The sequence below is a fragment of the Toxorhynchites rutilus genome, chromosome 3, assembly GCF_029784135.1.
Source record: "Toxorhynchites rutilus septentrionalis strain SRP chromosome 3, ASM2978413v1, whole genome shotgun sequence".
NCBI classification, from domain to species: domain Eukaryota; kingdom Metazoa; phylum Arthropoda; class Insecta; order Diptera; family Culicidae; genus Toxorhynchites; species Toxorhynchites rutilus.
In genome coordinates this window covers 158,792,154-158,811,843 of record NC_073746.1, presented here as the reverse complement: position 1 = coordinate 158,811,843, position 19,690 = coordinate 158,792,154, and the positions used below count along the sequence as shown (strand labels likewise).

General features: G+C 38.6%; 1 protein-coding gene across 3 annotated transcripts in view; it reads right to left on the bottom strand.

Annotated features, from left to right (window-relative positions):
• LOC129777633 (putative uncharacterized protein DDB_G0286901) overlaps positions 1 to 19,202 on the bottom strand; it is a 30,876-nt gene extending 11,674 nt beyond the window's left edge. The window contains exons 1-2 of one of the 3 annotated variants that reach the window (XM_055784012.1): positions 18,775 to 19,202; positions 14,486 to 14,683 (exon numbers count right to left, since the gene is read on the bottom strand). In XM_055784012.1, the coding sequence (XP_055639987.1) occupies positions 14,486 to 14,683; positions 18,775 to 18,777 (201 nt within the window). In that variant the 5' untranslated portion in view covers positions 18,778 to 19,202. Of the gene's footprint in view, positions 1 to 14,485; positions 14,684 to 14,802; positions 15,128 to 18,774 lie in introns of those variants that run through there. The other 2 variants (XM_055784011.1, XM_055784013.1) reach the window with 2 other exon arrangements.
• Positions 19,203 to 19,690: the final 488 nt, after the last annotated feature.

The window sequence follows — 19,690 nt, the reverse complement described above, 5'->3', positions numbered from 1 at the left end:
CAACTTTAAAAGATCGTGTTATCTTATTGTAGAAAATGCATTTTCGATGGAAAAGTTCACTTTAATTCATATGTTTCAATAGGAGTAAACATTGTTCCGAACAAAGTTTGTTGCACAATGCTTAGCTTATGTTTCATACACTCTGTTATCATTTACCGCAGCACCACTAGCAACTCGAATGACAAATACAATTAATTATAATAGTTCGAATATACAATTACAAGTAATTAAAACGGCAAACAATTGTAAGCAAAAAAGAAATACTAGTGTAACTATTTTTTTCTACCAGTGTGACGATTAATTGATTAAGCGATTATTTGGAACGATTAATCGTACCGAATAACGGTTGAAATTTATTCGATTCGTAGTGGATGAACGATTAATTTCAAAAATCGGGGATCACTATTCGCATCGCCTAGGACTACTTCGGCAGTCGGCGTTAAAAGAAAGTGAATTGACTAGCGTTGGGGCGATGATGACTGATGAATTATTCTAGTCAATACGGGTCGGTCGAGAGTGCGCACACTAGCCAACTGTCGATCGAATATTCTCAAAAAACTGTATTTAAGGTGAAGGTGGAGGCTAGCCATTGTAGTAGTATAAGTAAACCCACGTGTAAAAATAATACTTAGATCAATTCACTTATTAGACTGTGTGGCGCTTCTTCATTGACACGAGTCTTTGCATACATTTGAAACAAAAAAATAACAATTCAATACTAAAGTAAAATGTATGAACGATATGTTCCGATGAACAATTGCAAATATAAATATATATAGAAAGTGTATTTGCAAAGTGTAATAACATTTTATTGAGTGGTTTTTATAGCTGTTTCGATGATGTTGTCTGGCATCATTGTCGAAAAATAACGATGCTTTCACCAATACAAACAAAACAATTGCCGAAGATTGAAAAATGAAAATTTAACTTTCAGATCACTAGCTCGAGTTTTCCGACGTTTTTCACTATACAGTGCGACAGCAGATGAAAATTTAATACCTTGTGAGTAATCGATTAGAGTTTGGTTGATATTACTTGATGGGAAGTGTGCAAAAACAATCATTTTCTTCACACTGTTTCGCAAAATTATTGATTTTCGGGCGAGGGGTGAGGGAGGGAGATGAAAGAAATGAGCGCCATGTGGCAGCCAATTTTTGGCTAGCTTCCACCTTCACCTTAATTTGTGTTTGAGAACGGAAAAGTGAACGGTGAAGGAAAATAAGAAAGAGATTTCGAGAGCATCGGGTGCATCTCTTTCTCAGTGATTCGCACGGCACGTATGTCGGATGCCAAAATTGAGAGAGAAATGAGAGCGAATTGAGAGCAAATTGAACCGATAAACCGATAAACCATATATAAGTTGATAAACAATCGTCGTGTCACACGACTCGTGTGTGCAAAGGTCTATGCTAACCAGTACTGTTTCAACGGACGACCGATAGCTGGCCGACAGGATATTTGAATGCAATCGAGAAGCCTATCAAACTTTTTTATCGGCCGGTACTGAATCGGTATAGTGTGCGCATATGCATATCCGTCCATACTGATTAAGGTGAAGGTGGAAGCTAGTCACAAATGGCTGCCACAATGGCGCTCATTTCTTTCATTTCCCTCCCTCACCCGTCGCCCGAAAATCAATAAGTTTGCGAAACAGTGTGAAGAAAATGATCGTTTTTGCACACTTCCCATCAAGTAATATCAACCAAACTCTAATCGATTACTCACAAGATATTAAATTTTCATCTGTTGTCGCACTGTCGGAAAACTCGAGCAAGTGCTCCGAAAGTTAAATTTCAATTTTTCAATCTTCGGTAATGGTTTTGTTTGTATTGGTGAAAACATCTTTATTTTTTCGACACTGGTGCCATACAACATCATTGGGACAGATATAAAAACCGCTTAATAAAATGTTATTCCTGAGTCATAGCGTTTCATGTCATGAAAATCAATAAAATAAAATTGTGTTGATATCAATACAATATTATTTTTACGTTTAATGGGTCTATAATGTAAGTTTTAGCAACTTGAACGTTGGTTAAGAAAATCGTATTGCAGAGCTCGGAACACTGACACGACTGCCTATGCTTTCAAAAATAGTAAACGGAAAAGTATTACATTCAATCAAAATGCCTCGGCCAACGAAGAGAAGGGTTAAGGCTCTCCAACGTGAGCATGTGAAAACAATACGGTTAACGAAGGAAAATATGAGCTTGAGCTTGGGTAGACTGTACAATTCGTAGTTGCTCTCCGTGATTGACCTGAACCAGCGAAATTGCACAAAGAACACACTGAATGACGCTTGGGATTAGCAAATCATTCTCATTGTACGAGTTTCGGTGATTCGAGCTTTAATTAGTCAATAACGACGCCGGCCACGTCCTTACAGTCACCAGGGGAAGGGAAGGAATGTTAGTATGATAATCGCCGCCCGAAGGCCAGAAGCGTCGCCCCTATAGCGTGGTTCGCTAGCGACTACCATGGAAGAAAAAATTTAAAGTGGGAACTGGTGAGAATAATCAGGATTCACTGTGGTGAGTGATGTGATTCTGAAAACGTGAATTATCGCACACTCGACGAAACGAAATTCTGGAAATCTTATATGTCCAACTGTTAACCTGAGAGGGAAAACATGTAAAATTAATTCAACCCGCTACACATTATAGTATATTGCGCATACTTTTTATCGAACTTTAATTCCTACGGTGGGGAGTTAACTTTGGGAAACCTGAGAAGGTAACCGAAAAAATTTCGTTAATCATCGAGTGTACGTTTTATCGAGCTCTTATCGCGACAACGGAGGATTATCTTTGGGAAACCTGTGAAACCAAGAGAACTCACAGAAAACCAATAAAACTGGCAATACAATTATTTAATCATCGAGCGTACTCTTTATCTAATTCCAATCGCGAAACCAATAGATATATTCAGGAAACCTGATAAGGAATCGTCAGAATTGCTCTAAAATCAATCTTATTATAGTATGAAACGATAATAATAACGCACGAAGGCACATGAGTTATGGAAAAAATATTTTACACTATACAACGTTAATCAACTGTAAATGATCTCTTTCATGCTGCATTTTGCACTGCATTCAATTAAACTTGAATGCAGAAAGAAACCTGAAGAACATAAGAAACTTCCATACTCCCAAGCAAGAGGTCAATTTCCTCTTCCTACTGAAAGTTTATCTGTTTACTTTTTATTTACTTCACTTTATATTTTCACAGCCCACAATGATTGATGCACCGTCGATGAGGGCGAAACCGGATCAAAACGGAGGAAGCTACTACTAGTAATATCCCGACAAATACCGCGAATATTCCCGAAAGCCGCGAACCGTTTAGCAGGAGACATACCCTCACCAGTCCAATGCACAATACTCAACTGCAGCCCAAATAGCTACCGTTCAATAATCCACCAAAGTCGAATGTATTTACATATCAAACTCTAATGAACTTCAACAACCACCCGCACTACAGCCAAGCACTACGCATTGAAAGCAGTGAAAATATGTCCCCCACCAAGCGGCCCACAGCCTCCAAAAATACCCGCAATATTCCTCAAGACATCACTAACAGCAACCCCCTCCGTCCCGACCCACTCCCACCCCCATCGAAGGAACACTTCCATCATTTGTGCATGACAGTTCTCACGATAGCGAAACTTAAGAGAGCGGAGAGTTTGGAAGAACTATAAAAACCCACACGCACACCTCTACACTACTACTACGTGATACTTGGAGCGTGATATTTTCATTCTATACCCCACAAACAAGTTTCAACATGAAACAGAATTACACTATCCTAACATTATCGTGAAACTACACTTAGAAAAATCCTCGGTCGAAAACTAGCAAATACATTTGGTAATGCAAAATTAGTAGAATGTACAATTTTTTTGTACATATTGTCAACAAACCCGCATCCCTACCAGAGATTAGTATATTTTACTCGATAACATTAGTAAGCTTGGATATTGTCATATCTGAAAAGTGGTGAGAAAAGCGCGTATTAACCATTTTCATTGTTCCCATAAGGCAATACGGAGGTATAATAAGGATATAATTCTGATACGAGCATTTTCGGCGAGAAAATGTAGCCGATATTGGGGTTCCGAGTCATGGTTCTGCTTGACATATGTGTTTATTAGTACGGTCGAAAATGACTATAGATTGGTAGTATTTACCAAAAAATTCGTTATATTTACTAATTATTTCTCTCAGTGTAGTATCATTAATTGTATCAATTGGACACCTATTTAACTTAATATCACTGCTATAATGGAAAGAACACTACACAACACCCGGGTGCGATTCCCGGGTTTTCCACCAAATCGCAAACACTCTTATTGCTTCAGGGTTTTCACAACACATATGAAGCGAAAAAAGGCTTCGCTCGATCTATCACTCCATCAATCTGGTTCTGATTATTTTTCCGGGGAATTCAACCAAATGCCCCAATGCCAAACACTTTCAATGTAATTCGTCACCACTATTTGTTCAAAAAGCACTATCAACCGGAGGAAAAGTCATGGAGAACAAACGCACACATCGTATCCAGTACGTTTCTCAACCCGCTTCACTAAAAAATGCTGCTGTGTGATAATAAAACTACGCGAATCCTTTCTCGATTAATATCACTTAAGGGGAAAAACACCGGAAGCTTCGCTATTATCACCAATAAATTATACACTACAATAAATTATACACAGCAGATTGAGCAGAACAGGTTAAAACACGCCGGACGAAGAAAAAAGAGAACACAGAGAGCCAAACGCGGTGCGGTGAAAAAGCACGTCTGTACCCGATGACTGTCCGATCGAGACTCTCTACGGTTAACGAAGGAAAATATGGAGGAATTATCAATATCGAGTTACTATGCGGAAGAACTTGTTGATCACAAAAGAGCCCCAATTCGTTTGTTTTTTAAATTTGCTCATGTTACGCTCGCGTATAATCAGAATTTTACATATCGTTCATACATTTTACTTTAGTATTGAATTGTTATTTTTTTTTCAAATGTATTCAAAGACTCGTGTCAATGAAGCGCCACACAGTCTGATAAGTGAATTGATCTATTTACGTGTGCTTTGCTCTTCTCTCACAAACACTATTACCCCATTTTTACTCGTACTACTACTACAATGGCTAGCTTCCACCTTCACCTTAAGTCATCAGACCCAAGGCGGTATAATAAGGTGGAACGTTATGTCAGAACTGCTGTTCAGCCCAAGACGGGTCTATGGTACTAGGTGAGGCCGTTTCGTCACTAAGTTGGTTAGGGGAGCGGTATATGAAAACAGTACGGAAGAAAGCAGAAGGGGAATTATTTGCTTGTAGCGTGAAAGAGACAGACTGATCACGAGCGAGCTTCGGCACTAGCGTATTGTGTTTTGTTTACAAACAAAACACAGTAGACTTCCAAGATGGCTGAAGAGTGGTTTTAGCAAGTTGGCCCACCTTAGGATATACTTCTAGGCGCCTTGGTTCAGCCATTACTTGAGTTCGAATTGACAGCGACCAAACGAACGGCTAGAGTTTTCCGAGAAAGAGGATAACAAATGGCATGCAATGATGAGTGCATACCGCTATGTGTTTGCTGCGCATAAACGTTGGTTTTGTTTACGCTGTTGGCATCATTGTTGTGTTTCGGTGACTGCTGCAAGTTGTTGTCTGCATTGCTGTTTTACGGAACGTGAGGGTTGTTGCCGTTGCTGCTGGGATTGGCAATTCAGCGATTGTGGGAGCTGAAAGGGTCACTACCGGCGGGCTTGTGCCGTACTGCTCTAAGTTCCATTCGCTTTGGTGGAATTAGTCGTTGGCGACCCATTAGGATTGAGTGATAGCGATACGCTGTGGATATCCATGCATATCGTTTCCCGGAGACTGCTGCTTTAGCTGGAGACTCACCTGATCGTGCGGGTTGTGAGACACAACAGCTAGTTCGATTGAAACCGGCCCAGCGTATGTATATGTTGGTGTGGACCGCTACGTAGCATAAAAATTTGACCTGCTTTGTTTATAAACAAAAATAGTCGCTGTCATTTTTTATCCTCTCTCGCATCTTCCATGCCTTATCAACATGTCGAAAACGAACCACCTGTCAATTCCAGCTCCTTGATCAGACCAATCTATCGGCCGACGAAGGTCTGCAGTCTGCGGGGGCTCTTATTCTGACTGACGCGACTAATGAATACAAATCTGCCTCTTCATTAAACTAAATCTAATCCACACTTCTATTTCATACCCGCGTACACAATCTTAGTTTTATGTCCATATAAATTGAAACGAAAACTTGATTTCTGATGCAAAAAAGAAGTTACCCTATGGACGGTTTATTGCAGGTGTATGGCACGATTATCGCTATCTCACTCTACCTACCGTCACCGCATATCTCACTATCCCTCTGCTGTAAAAGTTCATCATCGACTTCACGATATGTCAGATGGTGGTAAATTGGTAATTCGCGATGACAGAAAAATACTGTCGACGTCTGGTGGCGACTTCAAATTAGGGCCATAATTTGGGTCCCAAACTCGTTAGTGTAATCTCTATCAGATTAGAAGACACCAAGCCGGTTTTTGAATTTCAAAATTTGAATCAAAATTTTCACATCATGTTATTTAATTACTTGAGACACATATTTCTGACTTTCATTCAACCATATGGCTATACAATTCCAACATTGTTACTGATTTTTTTTCATTATAATATAAAGTTGTCTCCATAAACAATTTTCGTATGAGACCTTTTCCCCAACTGCAAACAAAAATGTTTTTAATTTAAATAGAATACTAATTTGATATGGAAAAGCTAATTTTCATTCATAATTTTAGTTTTGAAAACGTTCATTCCGACTGAAAATCAGCTATTCTTTGACTCTCCCCTAAACTAGTAAACGAAGCTCAATGGCGTCAACGCGGATCGCTGTTTTGAAGAAAACAAATACTTTTGACGTTTGAGATGTTGGCACCAAAAGCATGGCGGGTGCCATGCGGCTGGTTTATTGTCTATCCACCGTGAACTCAAACCAACGAACTTAGACTGTTATTAGGTATGCTATAAAGGTCCTCGCGTTAGTGTTGGTAAATAGCGTGCAGTTTGGGCACAACATTGCACGCTATTTTATACGTGTGAGTAATTTTCGTCTACAATTCAAAACAATCTAGCTCACCTGTAGTATATGTCAACCGCAAATTGCGCATAATGCGATCAATTCATATTTTTCGGGTCTCGATCGAACTTGTGAATCAACGGAAAAAATAATAACTCAACTATAGGTTAGTTAAGCATTCGTTATACTACGATAGTCACACGGATGTTTCCTCGTTATGATGTTATAGAGGGTCGTTTTAACAGTGAAAGTGCAAAAATAAAAATCACTCAATTGTTTGTGGTTAATCTTTTTTGGAAAATTTGTTCTATATAAGTGTTGTTCGTTCTTCAAACATGAAACGTCAATGAAACATTTCACATCTCTGTTCGAATGCCAAAAGCATTTTATTTTGATTCTCAGTGTGGAAATCATACAAAACAACTTAAACGTCCAGAAAAATTGTATTTTGAAGGATACTCATTTTGTACCGTCATGGGATTATTCAATTAACACGATAACTGCCACGTCAGTACCGAGGACTGACAGTACAACATATGATAATAAAGGTAACTAATATAAGCATATAAGCTTATAAGCAATCCCTTTCGAACAAAAATACCTTCCACTACGATAAGGAACGTTGGCCCTGATACGTTCAAAAATTTCTATGGAGTCGCTATAAATATAACTTGTCGCCACTTTTTGGAATGACCAAACTTTCAAAATTGCTTCTTCTAAATCTTCTTGGATGGCATTAACGTTCTCAGTGGAACTTTTGCCTTCTCAACGTAAGTATTACTTGCGTCATTTTTATTAGTACTACTTAGTTGAGATTTCTATGCCGAATAATACGCCTTGAATGTATTCTGGAATGGCAAGTTCTAGAAAATGCGTGACCACAGTGCAAGTCGGAAGAAATTTCTTTGACGAAAAATCTCCCAGCCAGAACGGTAATCGAACCCAAACCCCCGGCATGACAATGTGGGACGCTAACCACTCGGCCACGGGAGCACATGTTCTTCTAAATCTACGACCACTAATTTGACAACCTTGAAAGTGCTACAATGTTTATGAAATTTCCCAGGTGGTTTTTGGTGAGCTTAATACCAATCATCACTGAAAAACAAATTTCGAAAAAAAAAATTTTCGATTAAAAAGATCGGAAAGATCGAAAAGAAAATATCGACTTTCGGGATTTTTCGGAATACAAAGAATCGATCCAAAAAATCGGGAATCGGAGAGGAATAGATCGATCTTCCAAATATCGATCCGAGATCGCCCAATCCTAGTACGGACAGGTTCTGATACGACTTTTTCATTTAACTTGAATTAATCGAATATGTTTTGCTTTTGTGTACACTATGAAAACTTGAAAAAATAAAAAATAAAATGTCTGGCCTAACCCCTTCCCGTATTATTTAATACGTCACACATTAAGTGATTTCACTCTGCTGAGCGGTCTAGCGCCCTATGTTATGCAAGTACGCCACGAGTGAGACTCGATGTTGTACGGGAAAGGGTTAAAATGTTCTCTGGGATGTCTACTTTACTGTAGTTTTTGTCCCAGGTTTGCCCGATGCTCCGTTTCGAAGTTACAAGCCAATTACAGTGAACATTTATTAACTGGGCGAAAAGGGAAGACCAGTAATCGACATTCGCGTTTTAACTAGTCCGGCATGTTAAACGTCAAATAAAATCGAGGAGAACGTCAATGAATTGTTTGATTCGCGTCGATCCTGAAATTGGATGAACAAAGGGATTCCAATTGAAGTTTCGCATTGAGTGCGACAATAGGTTTGAAATATATTTTGAGGAAACTATTTTTCTGTTATTTGATCAATATTTTTGTCATGCGAAAATAATGTCAATTTTCATAACATTTCAAATTACATTCTAATACCCCTCACAGCAAATATTCCATCTGAATATGGCGTCGATTGTTTAAGAAATTCTGCTTTTTAACTGGTCCAAGGACCGGTTAACGTTCGCCCAGTTCAAAATCAGACCAGGATAAGGAACGAATCGATCGAGCAGAGGTGCGGATGTCAGAAGCAGCTAGAGAAGCCCGCAAGTTCAATTTGGCAAAAAAAAACGACAGGAAGACCACTTTTTAAGCTTTGAAGGACAGTTTTATGGTCCAGGGATTGCAGACTGAAGACACGATGTAAAATGAAGGAAATAAATGTAGCCAAAATTTGAAACGCGTTTTTCTCGAAACCCTGTTTTGCAAACTGGTGGAAGTTCTACCTCCGGAACGGTTCATCCGATTTTGATGAAATTATTTTTCCCAGATTCTCCACGGAAGTTCCTGTCATCGTTCGTAGAATTTTTTGACGTAGAACTCGGAAGCGGCGGCATTTAGCAAACAAACCTGTGTTCCATCGATTGCCCGGTTAGTTTGAAACATAGGAGACGATCCTTTAGTTAGGTCCGACCGAGCGTTTGCGAGCGTCGGACGGCATTCGTTTGCCCGGGTCAGTTTTGCTTTGAACTACATCATTTATATTTCAATGTACAGCTCCGGTGACGCTAATACGAAAGTACCACTACGTCTTTCAGGAAGGGTGCCAAATTAGAAAACCGGTCACGTTTTTATGAAATAAATTTAACGTTAATATCCATTTCCACTGTGAACGAATTCTCATGATTTGCATACCAATCGAATAGCAAATTCTCTAAGACTTGTTTGTTATGCTATACATTACAATTTGCTAATCTCTAAACTGTTTAAATTCATGAAAACTGAAAGAACTTCCTTTTGACGTGGGACTACGTCTAACCGGAGTATATGGGGGGTAAAATGAAAACCTAAACACAGAACATGCTGGAAAAAATTAAAGATTCCGAATGCTTATAACTCGAACATTTCTTACTAGATCGGAAAGATGTTTGCATCAATTGATAGGGAATATTTCTACGCTTCTATCGCAATTAATAAAATGTTATTTTTCATTAGATAAACAATTGAATAACTGTAAAATGTTTAGCGTTATCTAAACGCCATAACTGCCTAATTTTGATTGGCCCGATCTACGGTTTCCCAAACACAGCCATCAAACCCAAGCAGCCTTGGGGAAATCGGCATTGCAAATACATAAAAGTCGGGGGTATTTTTGTTCCGACTGAAATGTGTTTCACTAACACAGACTTCAGAATCAAGGTGTCTGAGAAAATTGGCATAGCAAATTCATGCAAATAGAGATGTCCAAATTTTTCGTTTATTCGATTATCGATCAATCGTGGGGCCGTTTTAAAATATTCGATTCATTCGAATAATTGTCTTTCAGTATTCGATTAATCGAGCGAATACTTATTTCTTGTAACCAAAATGAACAGACATTTCTAATTATGATGATGATTTATTGTTATTATGATTATTATGACTATGATGTCATAATTTTAAAAGTTACACTAAATATAATTTTAAAATAAACATGGTGCAGTATAATGCTTTTTGAATGAAATGGCATTTTAGTAAGTAATGATAAATTTACCATTTCATCATTTTTTTCGGATGATTTAAAAAAGAGCACACTATGAAAATGATGCACAATATTTTATTGCACCAACATACATTTTTTTCTGTTCAAAATTACCTGTTCTGCGAATGTTGTTGAAATAGAAGATTTGTTTGAAAATTTCTGCTTGGTGCCTATAACTACTAGTTCATAAGAAGTATATGTATAGAATCATTGACCACTAGAAAAATATACCATTCCTTAGCACTCTGAGTTTGAATATTACCACGTTAGTACAGGAACTTAGACCACCTCCTTCAATTCCGCCTTTTACTCCTGCAGACGCTAAGTTCTTCTTCCCAGTCTCCTCTACCACCAGAGAATAATTTTTATGCTTCAATCGTAAATGGTTTAGCATATTCGATGAATTTCAACAAAACACCATGACGGTCAAACACATTTTTCATTGAATTTAAAAAAAAAAGTTCCCTTTTCCATTAATCGCGATTGATGTGATAATTATTCGATGTATTCATATTTTTATTTCCCATTATTCGACACAAGATTACTCGATTAAAATTTCAGATATTCGATTATTTAAATCAATCGAACGATTAACCGACATCTCTTCATGCAAGTCAGTGGCATTTTTGATCCTACTGAAATGTGTTTGCCTAACACAGACTTCAAAACCAAGATGTCTGGGAAAATCGGCTCTGCAAAATCGAGTACTTTTGTACTCGCTTGCCTTTGTGCAAACTAGAATATGATTCCTTAACACGGTCTCCTAAACTTAGGAACCTGGGGAAATCGTGCAGACACTAGAGACGAATGAACTTTCAAGTTCAAATCCTTTTTAGTATAAAAAGTAGAAGTTGAAGTTTTTGATTCATGCAAGCCGGGGGTACTTCTGCACCCGCTTTTTTTTTGCATTCCGCAAAGTGTTTTCCTAGCACGGTTTACAAATGCGGGTACGAACACAATGTTTTGGCTCGGTTATTCATTATTGCATTGAAGGATATGCTTTCATATCTTCTGCTCTCGAAATTTCTACGCATACCATTTGATGATTAGGCAAAATGTTGTTAACCATTTGCTGCCATAACGCCTATTGATTAAACAACATGCGTTCGACATACATGTCAAAATTGGAACTGAGTGCCTGAAGTTCACCAAATCAAGCAAATTCGCGGTTCGAGAAGTACGTATATTTGAGAGATGCAAACTTCAGAAGGAAACGTAAAATAGAATAATCGTTTGATAAACAAATAATTGCTAAACTAAGGTAGTCCCACGTCAACCTTGCGATTATATCGTAGATATAACGCACCCATTTTTTTCCCATACATTTGTTTTGCCGATTTGTGTGCTAACCCTACCCGTATTTCGAATGCTTATAACTCGAACATTTCTTAACAGATCGGAAAGATGTTTGCATCAACTAATAGGAATTATTTCTACGCGTCTATCCCAATTAATAAAATGTTATTTTTCATGAGATGAACAATTGAATAACTGTAAAATTCCAAGCGTTATCTAAACGCCCTAACTGCCGAGTTTTGATTGGCCAGATTTACGGTTTCCCCAACACAGACTTCAAAATCGATGTACCTGTGGAAATCAGCTTTGCAAATATACATGCAAGTCGGGGGTATTTTTTGGTGTTGAGTCCGGAATGTTTCCCTAAAACGTACTTCTTAACTGAGAAGCCAGGGAAAATCCTTATTTCAGATACTAGAGGTGAATGAACTTTCGTGGTTGAAGAACTACATAAACATGAGATGAGCAATAATTTCAGAGGGAAATATGAATTACAATGATCGTTTGATCGTTCACATATTTTGGTTGTCCTGATGCCTAGGATCAAACGTTCATCAAATTTATTTGTAACGAATAACATAATCTATTACTAAAATTTCGATGCATTCTAAAATAATGTTCAAAGTAATAAACAAATGAATTGCATAATATAATTGGGTAGTTCTACGTCGAAAATATGCGGTCGTGTCCTAGATATTTATACAATTTTTTTATATTAAAAAAAAATATAAATATTGGTGAATATTTTTGTCTCGACTTTTGAGCTTTAGCTTGAGTACAACTTCGTACAACTGTACAATTCATAGTTGCTCTCCGTGATTGTCCTGAACCAGCGAAATTGCACAAAGAACACACCGAATGACGCTTTGGGAATAGCAAATCATTCTCATTGTGCAAGTTTCAACAAGTTTCATGGGAAGAGAATGTTAATATGATATTCGCCGGCCGAAGGCCAGAAGGGTCGCCTCTATAGCGTGGTTCCCTAGCGATTTTCATGGGAGGGATAGTTGTTAGTGGGGAAAGGTAAAAATCAGGATTCAATGCGGTTAGGATTTGAGTGTTGGGATTTCATGAACGCGGTTTTCAATCTCTCGACTATTTCCACACATTCGAACACTCGACGGCGGAAAATATCCGTGAGCAACCTGAGAAGGTCACCTGGAACATATTTGAAAAAAAAAACAGGAATATGGGCAATCTGAAATGTAAACTTTTCTACAGTATTACTTTGATAAAGGAACACAAATAGGGATGTAGGGCAAAATTCATTTAATTGAATTTCCTACAGGAACAAAAAGTACGTTTTGGCATTTTTTTCAATTGTCTCATTTTCTGGAAAACAGAAGAACAAAAAAAAAATCTTGGAATAACAATTGAGAGAATTGGGAAAATTATTAGGGTAGCGGTTTCTATAATGACAATAATCAAAATAACATAAGTTGATTTCGTAAAAAATAATTTTCACACTTTGGTTGTCAATGGATTAACTGCCAACAAGAAATCCAAACGCCTGGAAAAAGCAATCGAGCAATAGTGGCCAACAAGAGCAATCGTGCCCCAATGAGAAAAATGCCAGGCCTGGAACACCTTAATTGACTCGTCACAAACGCCGGGTCCAATACTCTTCTTGGTCGTTCATATCATTCTGTAAAGTCTCCGAGATGCTTCATTGCATAAAATAAATATTCTTCGTTAACTCAATAAATTTTAAATGTTTACTTTGGGCCGATATATAATCTTTATGAATACATAACATTAAAAATTTCTTCAATAAAAAATAAGAATCATTCTAGATTCAACAATTATTTCGAAATATATGTTCTTGTGGATTGAATACCGTCAGTGTCGGATTAATCTACTACATCAGATTGAGCCTGGCACAGCAGCCTATTTCAGTTTATTTGCAATTGCTGAAATGAAGCATAATAACTTGAAGGAGAATTCAATGAAAACACAATCGATTATATGACCTGACCCGCATCCTTCTGTCCATACCATCTTAGTTTTCTTTTCGCCTTGATTCGCTCTGCAGTGTATGAATTCCTTCTTTTCGAGGAGAAGTAAGCTAGTGTTAGATTAGTCTGAATTGAGTTCTGTCATCCATCTTTTGCGAAGCAGATTTCGGACGGACAGCTCGCAAATTGTGCTCAAAATGCTAGCAATACGCTTTCTCAACTGAACCGAAAGATCACCTATTGCCCGCAGTGCGCAGCTCAAGGAGTTTCGACCTCGGCTGCATCCTTGCAACATCAAAGGCACATCATTTCGTGTCAAGACGCGCCAAGACGGGCGCTTTTTCTGGTAGCGTTACGCTCCTGTTGAGAAGCTGCCTTGCTGAGGCATTTTTGCATGCTTTGTCTCAGACCTTCCCGAAGCAGAGAATTTGAGTAATTGGGGATACTCGTATGGATGCTCCAAGTGCGAGATTAACACTAGCTTTCAGAATTCACACATCACATTGCTCGAATCGCACCGAAAATCATAACTTGTCTATGATAGCATTCAGCAAATTAACACAAAACAAATTAAAATTAGGTCAATTAGAGGCTGTCACATATTTATTAGCCTTTTGGCCTTCAATCGGTGAATATGGACACATTTTCACCTTACCTTAATCTCATCAGAATCCAGAGAGCTAACGCCACTCGACTCGCTACCAACGGGTGAGACCAATTGCTGCTTTCCATGGGTTCCGGTAGCCGAAACACCCCGACAATCGACGCTGAGGGGTGAAATTGGTGAGAGCAATCCGAAACCCTCCATCAAATCACCGACTGTTGTCAGTGGAACAGCAATGTTAAGTGCCATCTAGAATAGAAAAAAAAATAGAAACGGAACGTTGATTTTAATAAAAAATCCTTGAAATCGCTAAACCACACGAAACGCTTTCTTCGGGCGGTCTATTCTGAAACTCATAAGAAACGAACATTCGCCATTTTTACATCACTCTTTCTTTGCTTTCTTATCAGCACCCGTTGCGTTTTTATTTTCCACCTCGAGCAATGGAAATTCACTGTCGATAAGCAAATGCACGACACATCCGATAGACAAAACAGGGCACACGAGAGTTCACCTTTTTGTTGATACCACTTTTTACGTGAGGCTTATCGTGCTCCCCGAGGAACTCGGTAGTTTCTGACCTCTATAATTCGTAGAGTCTGCGGAGTCCAGAGTGCAGAGCAAAACCGTAAGAAATATATGGGCAGAAAAAATAAAAATAGCGATGATTACGTTGGCAAGTTCACGAAAGAATAAGACAAACTCACTACACAACACCACACTCCCGCTGCGAGATTTGGATCGGTTGCTTTGCTTTTACCCTCGAATAGCACTCACTCGCTCACTCGCCCGTTCGCGCACACACACTCACACTCTCACGGTGCGTATGGCCTTCTGGTAGTATTAGAGAAGGCTCACGACGGCACTTGCCGTGGTCTTTCGTCATGCTGGCTAGGGTTTGCGGCGTGTTTCGGTAGGGACTGTGCTGATTTAGATATATGCAACACAATAACTGTAATTTTGAGAATTACTTTGGAATTTTATACAATACTAGAACATTCAAGCGAGTTTATTATTATAATCTATTTTACCGTCGCATCAAAACATCGGTAAAGTTTGGACAAAGAACAGCACTTTGTGTCCTTTGGAAAAGCCACGTGCTATCCAAACACGTGTGCCAGGTACCAGGAGCCAGGATTTTGAATATTTTCGTTTCGATTTTCTTCTTCAAAGAAATTTAGGTACCCACATCTCTACATTCCGCAGTCAAGTCACGTTACGCAACAAATTTCCTCCGGTGTTTAACGCAATGAGCCCCAACCGAACTGGGGGGACCGACCATGAATTTTCTGTATGACCTCTGCGGACGGATAGTGGACTTTTCCAAAAAAAAACGTTTTTAACTTTGTTGCTTTGGTGCACAGACGCACTCCAAAAAAATGCACTGCTCGTCCACAGGGACTTCGTGATTGACCTTGATTGGAGCATGGAACTTGAGTAGCATTACATTTTTATTGTGCAAATTCAGGTGTTTCGAACATCAAATAGCCAATAACGATTCCGACTACGTCCTTACAGTCAACACTTGAAGGGAAGGAATTTTAGTATGATACTCACGGCCAGAAGGATTCCCCGTGATTATTATGCAACGTGAAATTTTTTAGTGAGGAGAAAAATCAGGATTCACTGAGGTAAGTGATTATAAAATGCTAATTTTTAACAATTTTTACGTGGGACTACATCTAACAGAAATATATTGGGAGTAAAATGAAAACCTAAACACAGAACATGTAGGAAATGAAAGATTTTGAATGCGTATAAATCGAACATTTCTTAATAGATTGGAGAGATGTTTGCATCAATCGATAGGAAATATTTCTACACGTCTATCATGATGGATAGAATGTTATTTTTCATAAGATAAACAGTTCTAGATCAACACGTCAAAAGGGTCTATCTTCTTTGATCGATTCTCTTCACCGTCTTTCTCTTTCGATAACCACGGCCTTTCAGACATATTTTGCTCCAGTTTTGCCATGTAGTTTGATAAACAAGGTCCCCTTTCTCACTTCTTGTCGTCGAACACATCAGGAAATCCTGTTACTGCTGAGTTATTAATGAAAGAGAATGTAGATGAAGAGAATCGATCAAAGAAGATAGACCCTTTTGACATGTTGATCTAGAATTGAAGAATTGTGAAATTTCAAGCGTTATCTAAACACCTTAACTGCTACGTTTCGATTGGCTCGATTTGTACTCTTCAATTTGGGCCTTCTAAAATTAGTGAAACGGGTCCCTCAACACAAACTTCAAATCAAGGAGTCTGAGGAAATCGGCATTGCAAATGCATGCAAGTTGGGCGTATTTTTGTTCCCGCCGAAATGGGTTTCCCTAACATGAACCTCAAAACAGGTGTCTGGGGAAATCGGCATTGCAAATATGTGCAAGCTGCGAGTACCTTTTGTAACACGGACTTCTAAACTGAGGAGCCTGAGAAATTCGCCATTTCAGTCGAAACTAAGTGCCTGAAGTTCATCAAGTCAAGCAAATTCACGGTTCCAGAAGAACGCAGAGACGCAATAACTTCAGAGGGAAATGTAAAATACAATGATCGTTTGACAATTCTTCCGTTCACATATTCTGGAAGTGCTAGGCATCATATCAAATGTAAAGGACGATCATTAAATTCGCTTGTAAAGAAGAACATAATCTATCACATCGCATGAATTGACCTTACATGGCATTTGTTCAAACTCTTTACTTACAAAGCAAATATGTTGAATTCAATTGAATGCGAAAATTGTTTCATTCAATCAATACAAACAAATGATTACTAATCTAACGATAGTTCTACGTCAACCTTGCGGTTCTTTAATAGATATAACTCATCCAATTTTTTTAAATAACCTTTTCGAACCTGATGTTATACGCGTGTTATGTTTGAAGTAGATCGACGTCAAAATTTCATAAAGACAATTGAAGGGCGAGCAGCAGAATATAGCTTTCGTTAATGAGGCTACACTTCCGGAATACGACAGCTATTACAGATTGTGCAGGGTTGATTACATAAACGCAAAAACCAAAACCGACCAAATGTATGATATCAAGATTTATTTAATCTTAAACTATTTAATGAGTTGCATCGTAAGGTATGAATTGATTATGAAAATCCGAATCCATCGTATAGACGTTCCATGTAAACACTGGGCGGATTTATTATACGAGGTTGGTTCATTTAGAAGTACTCTTCCGAGAGAGTTGATTTCATTGATCAAAAGATTAGCTCGGAACGGTGCCCATAAATTGTTCAGCTGCCTAACAAAATTCCTCGTTATGCCACCGGGAAGATCGGAGCCCAATTTTTGAATTTGAATACGTTAGCTAATTCATTTGACTACATAGAGTACGAAGATTGTATGCGAAGATCGCGAGGAATCGATTGAGTAATAACCGAAATATTGATGAAATGATGCTGATTCAGAAATCCATAAGACTCTATATTCAATGGCATCAACAAGGAATCGTAGAAGGTCCAAGTCTCTTCGTTTTTCGTAGTTTCCTGATATGCCTCGGCTCAACTATCTTCAACTTCCCCACGCCTCTCCTGAGGAGTATGGAACATTGAAAGCACCTCAACCTCACATTCTGCAAGTACTTCGTCAGTATGTCGGCTATCAGATGAACAAGTGCCTCGACACTTCATTTTCAGGAATTACAAAAACATGACGAAAACGTGACTTAACTTTAAATAAAAACGTCAATGTTGATTCTTTTGAATTGTCAAATTTTTTTAAGAATATAGGAAATTATTCATATCCTGATTATGATCATATTTATCCGTTCATCGAGGGATAGAATTAATGAACTCCTTGATGTTTTGGCGAATGCCTCGCTGGTATAATGACGATTGGTGGAAACAATAGAAATTTGTGTTAGAACATGAATGAACGGAGCTCTGATTCATAATAATTGTACGAATAGACTACATAAAATTGAAAACAGTTTTACCGCAACAATAGTAAAAACATCACTTTTACTATGTCAAACTTAAACATTGAATATTAGTTAATTTTATGTTAATGTAAATTTTCATTACAAAAGTTAACCACATCGCCGGTATTGGGATCCCTATCAAGTGATCGAATATAAAATCAACCACACACACACACACGCATACATAATACGCGTGAGCGCGAGTGAGAGCAAAATAGAGCGATATGGTTGATGGCGATGACGAAAAGAAAATAAAAATGGTCGCCTATTCTACGATTGCTTTTTTTTCTTTTCGACTATGCTGAGGAACAACCTACGGCGTCATTCAACACGTGTCCGGATTTTGACCACCGGTGGATTGTTCCTCCGTTTCAGGATAACAACGGCTAGTTCTGGAAACTACTCACCATTCAAAATCGCTTCGTTCAGGGCTGCTGCTGCTGCTGCTACGGATCCGGACTGCCTTGCTGATCCTCACACGTCTGTCGAACTCCAGTTTTTCTAGGTGCTTCGCAATAAACTGATGAAAATTCGGCCTATTTCACGATTTTGACACAAAGCACATTCTACGGTCCCTGCGTACGTTTGTGAGGATAGTTTGTACAGAAATTTACTGTCCGCGAGGATATTTGCACGTTCCGAATCTCTTCTTTTCGCACGGCGAATTTTGATGATAGCTGATTTTTTCGTCGCAGTTTCGATGACTGCTGGATGTTATTTGGTTCAGAATATCGTTCAGCTCGTACCACACACTCGCAGTCGCTCCTCTTGCTCGCTTAATGTTGGTATTGAGAATGAAGTGAACAGCTGCTCACTACACTGGGCTGCTTGTGTGCGTGCGATCCACGTCCAGAACCACTCTGAAGGCCCATTTATACGTTGCTAGTAGCTGACTTGACAATGAGCAGCTACTGACCCGGTGGACTCGCTTGACAATTGGTTGACTCGCCTTGTCCGTTCACATAGTGTGAGCTGCTGGCGAGAAACTAGATACTACGGCACGGGTTTACCTGGGATGCCAGGCGATTTTTCAAATGTCCATCAAATAGTCAGAAACAGCAATCAGGTCCGAATTTGTCAAATGATTGGTCCGAAATCGACTTCTTTATTGGTAGTTTTCATCTTAGGTTTTCAGTTGAATGTATCATTACACAATTTTATAGAGATTACAGAGCAGTGTTGAGAATAACACCTGAACAAGTGGAAAAACTGTTGAATTTAATTGCTCCACAAATACAACGCCAAGATACACTCATGAAGGATGCTGTACCTGCAAGAGTGATAATATAAATGACATTGATATGCCTTTCTTCTGGAATATTG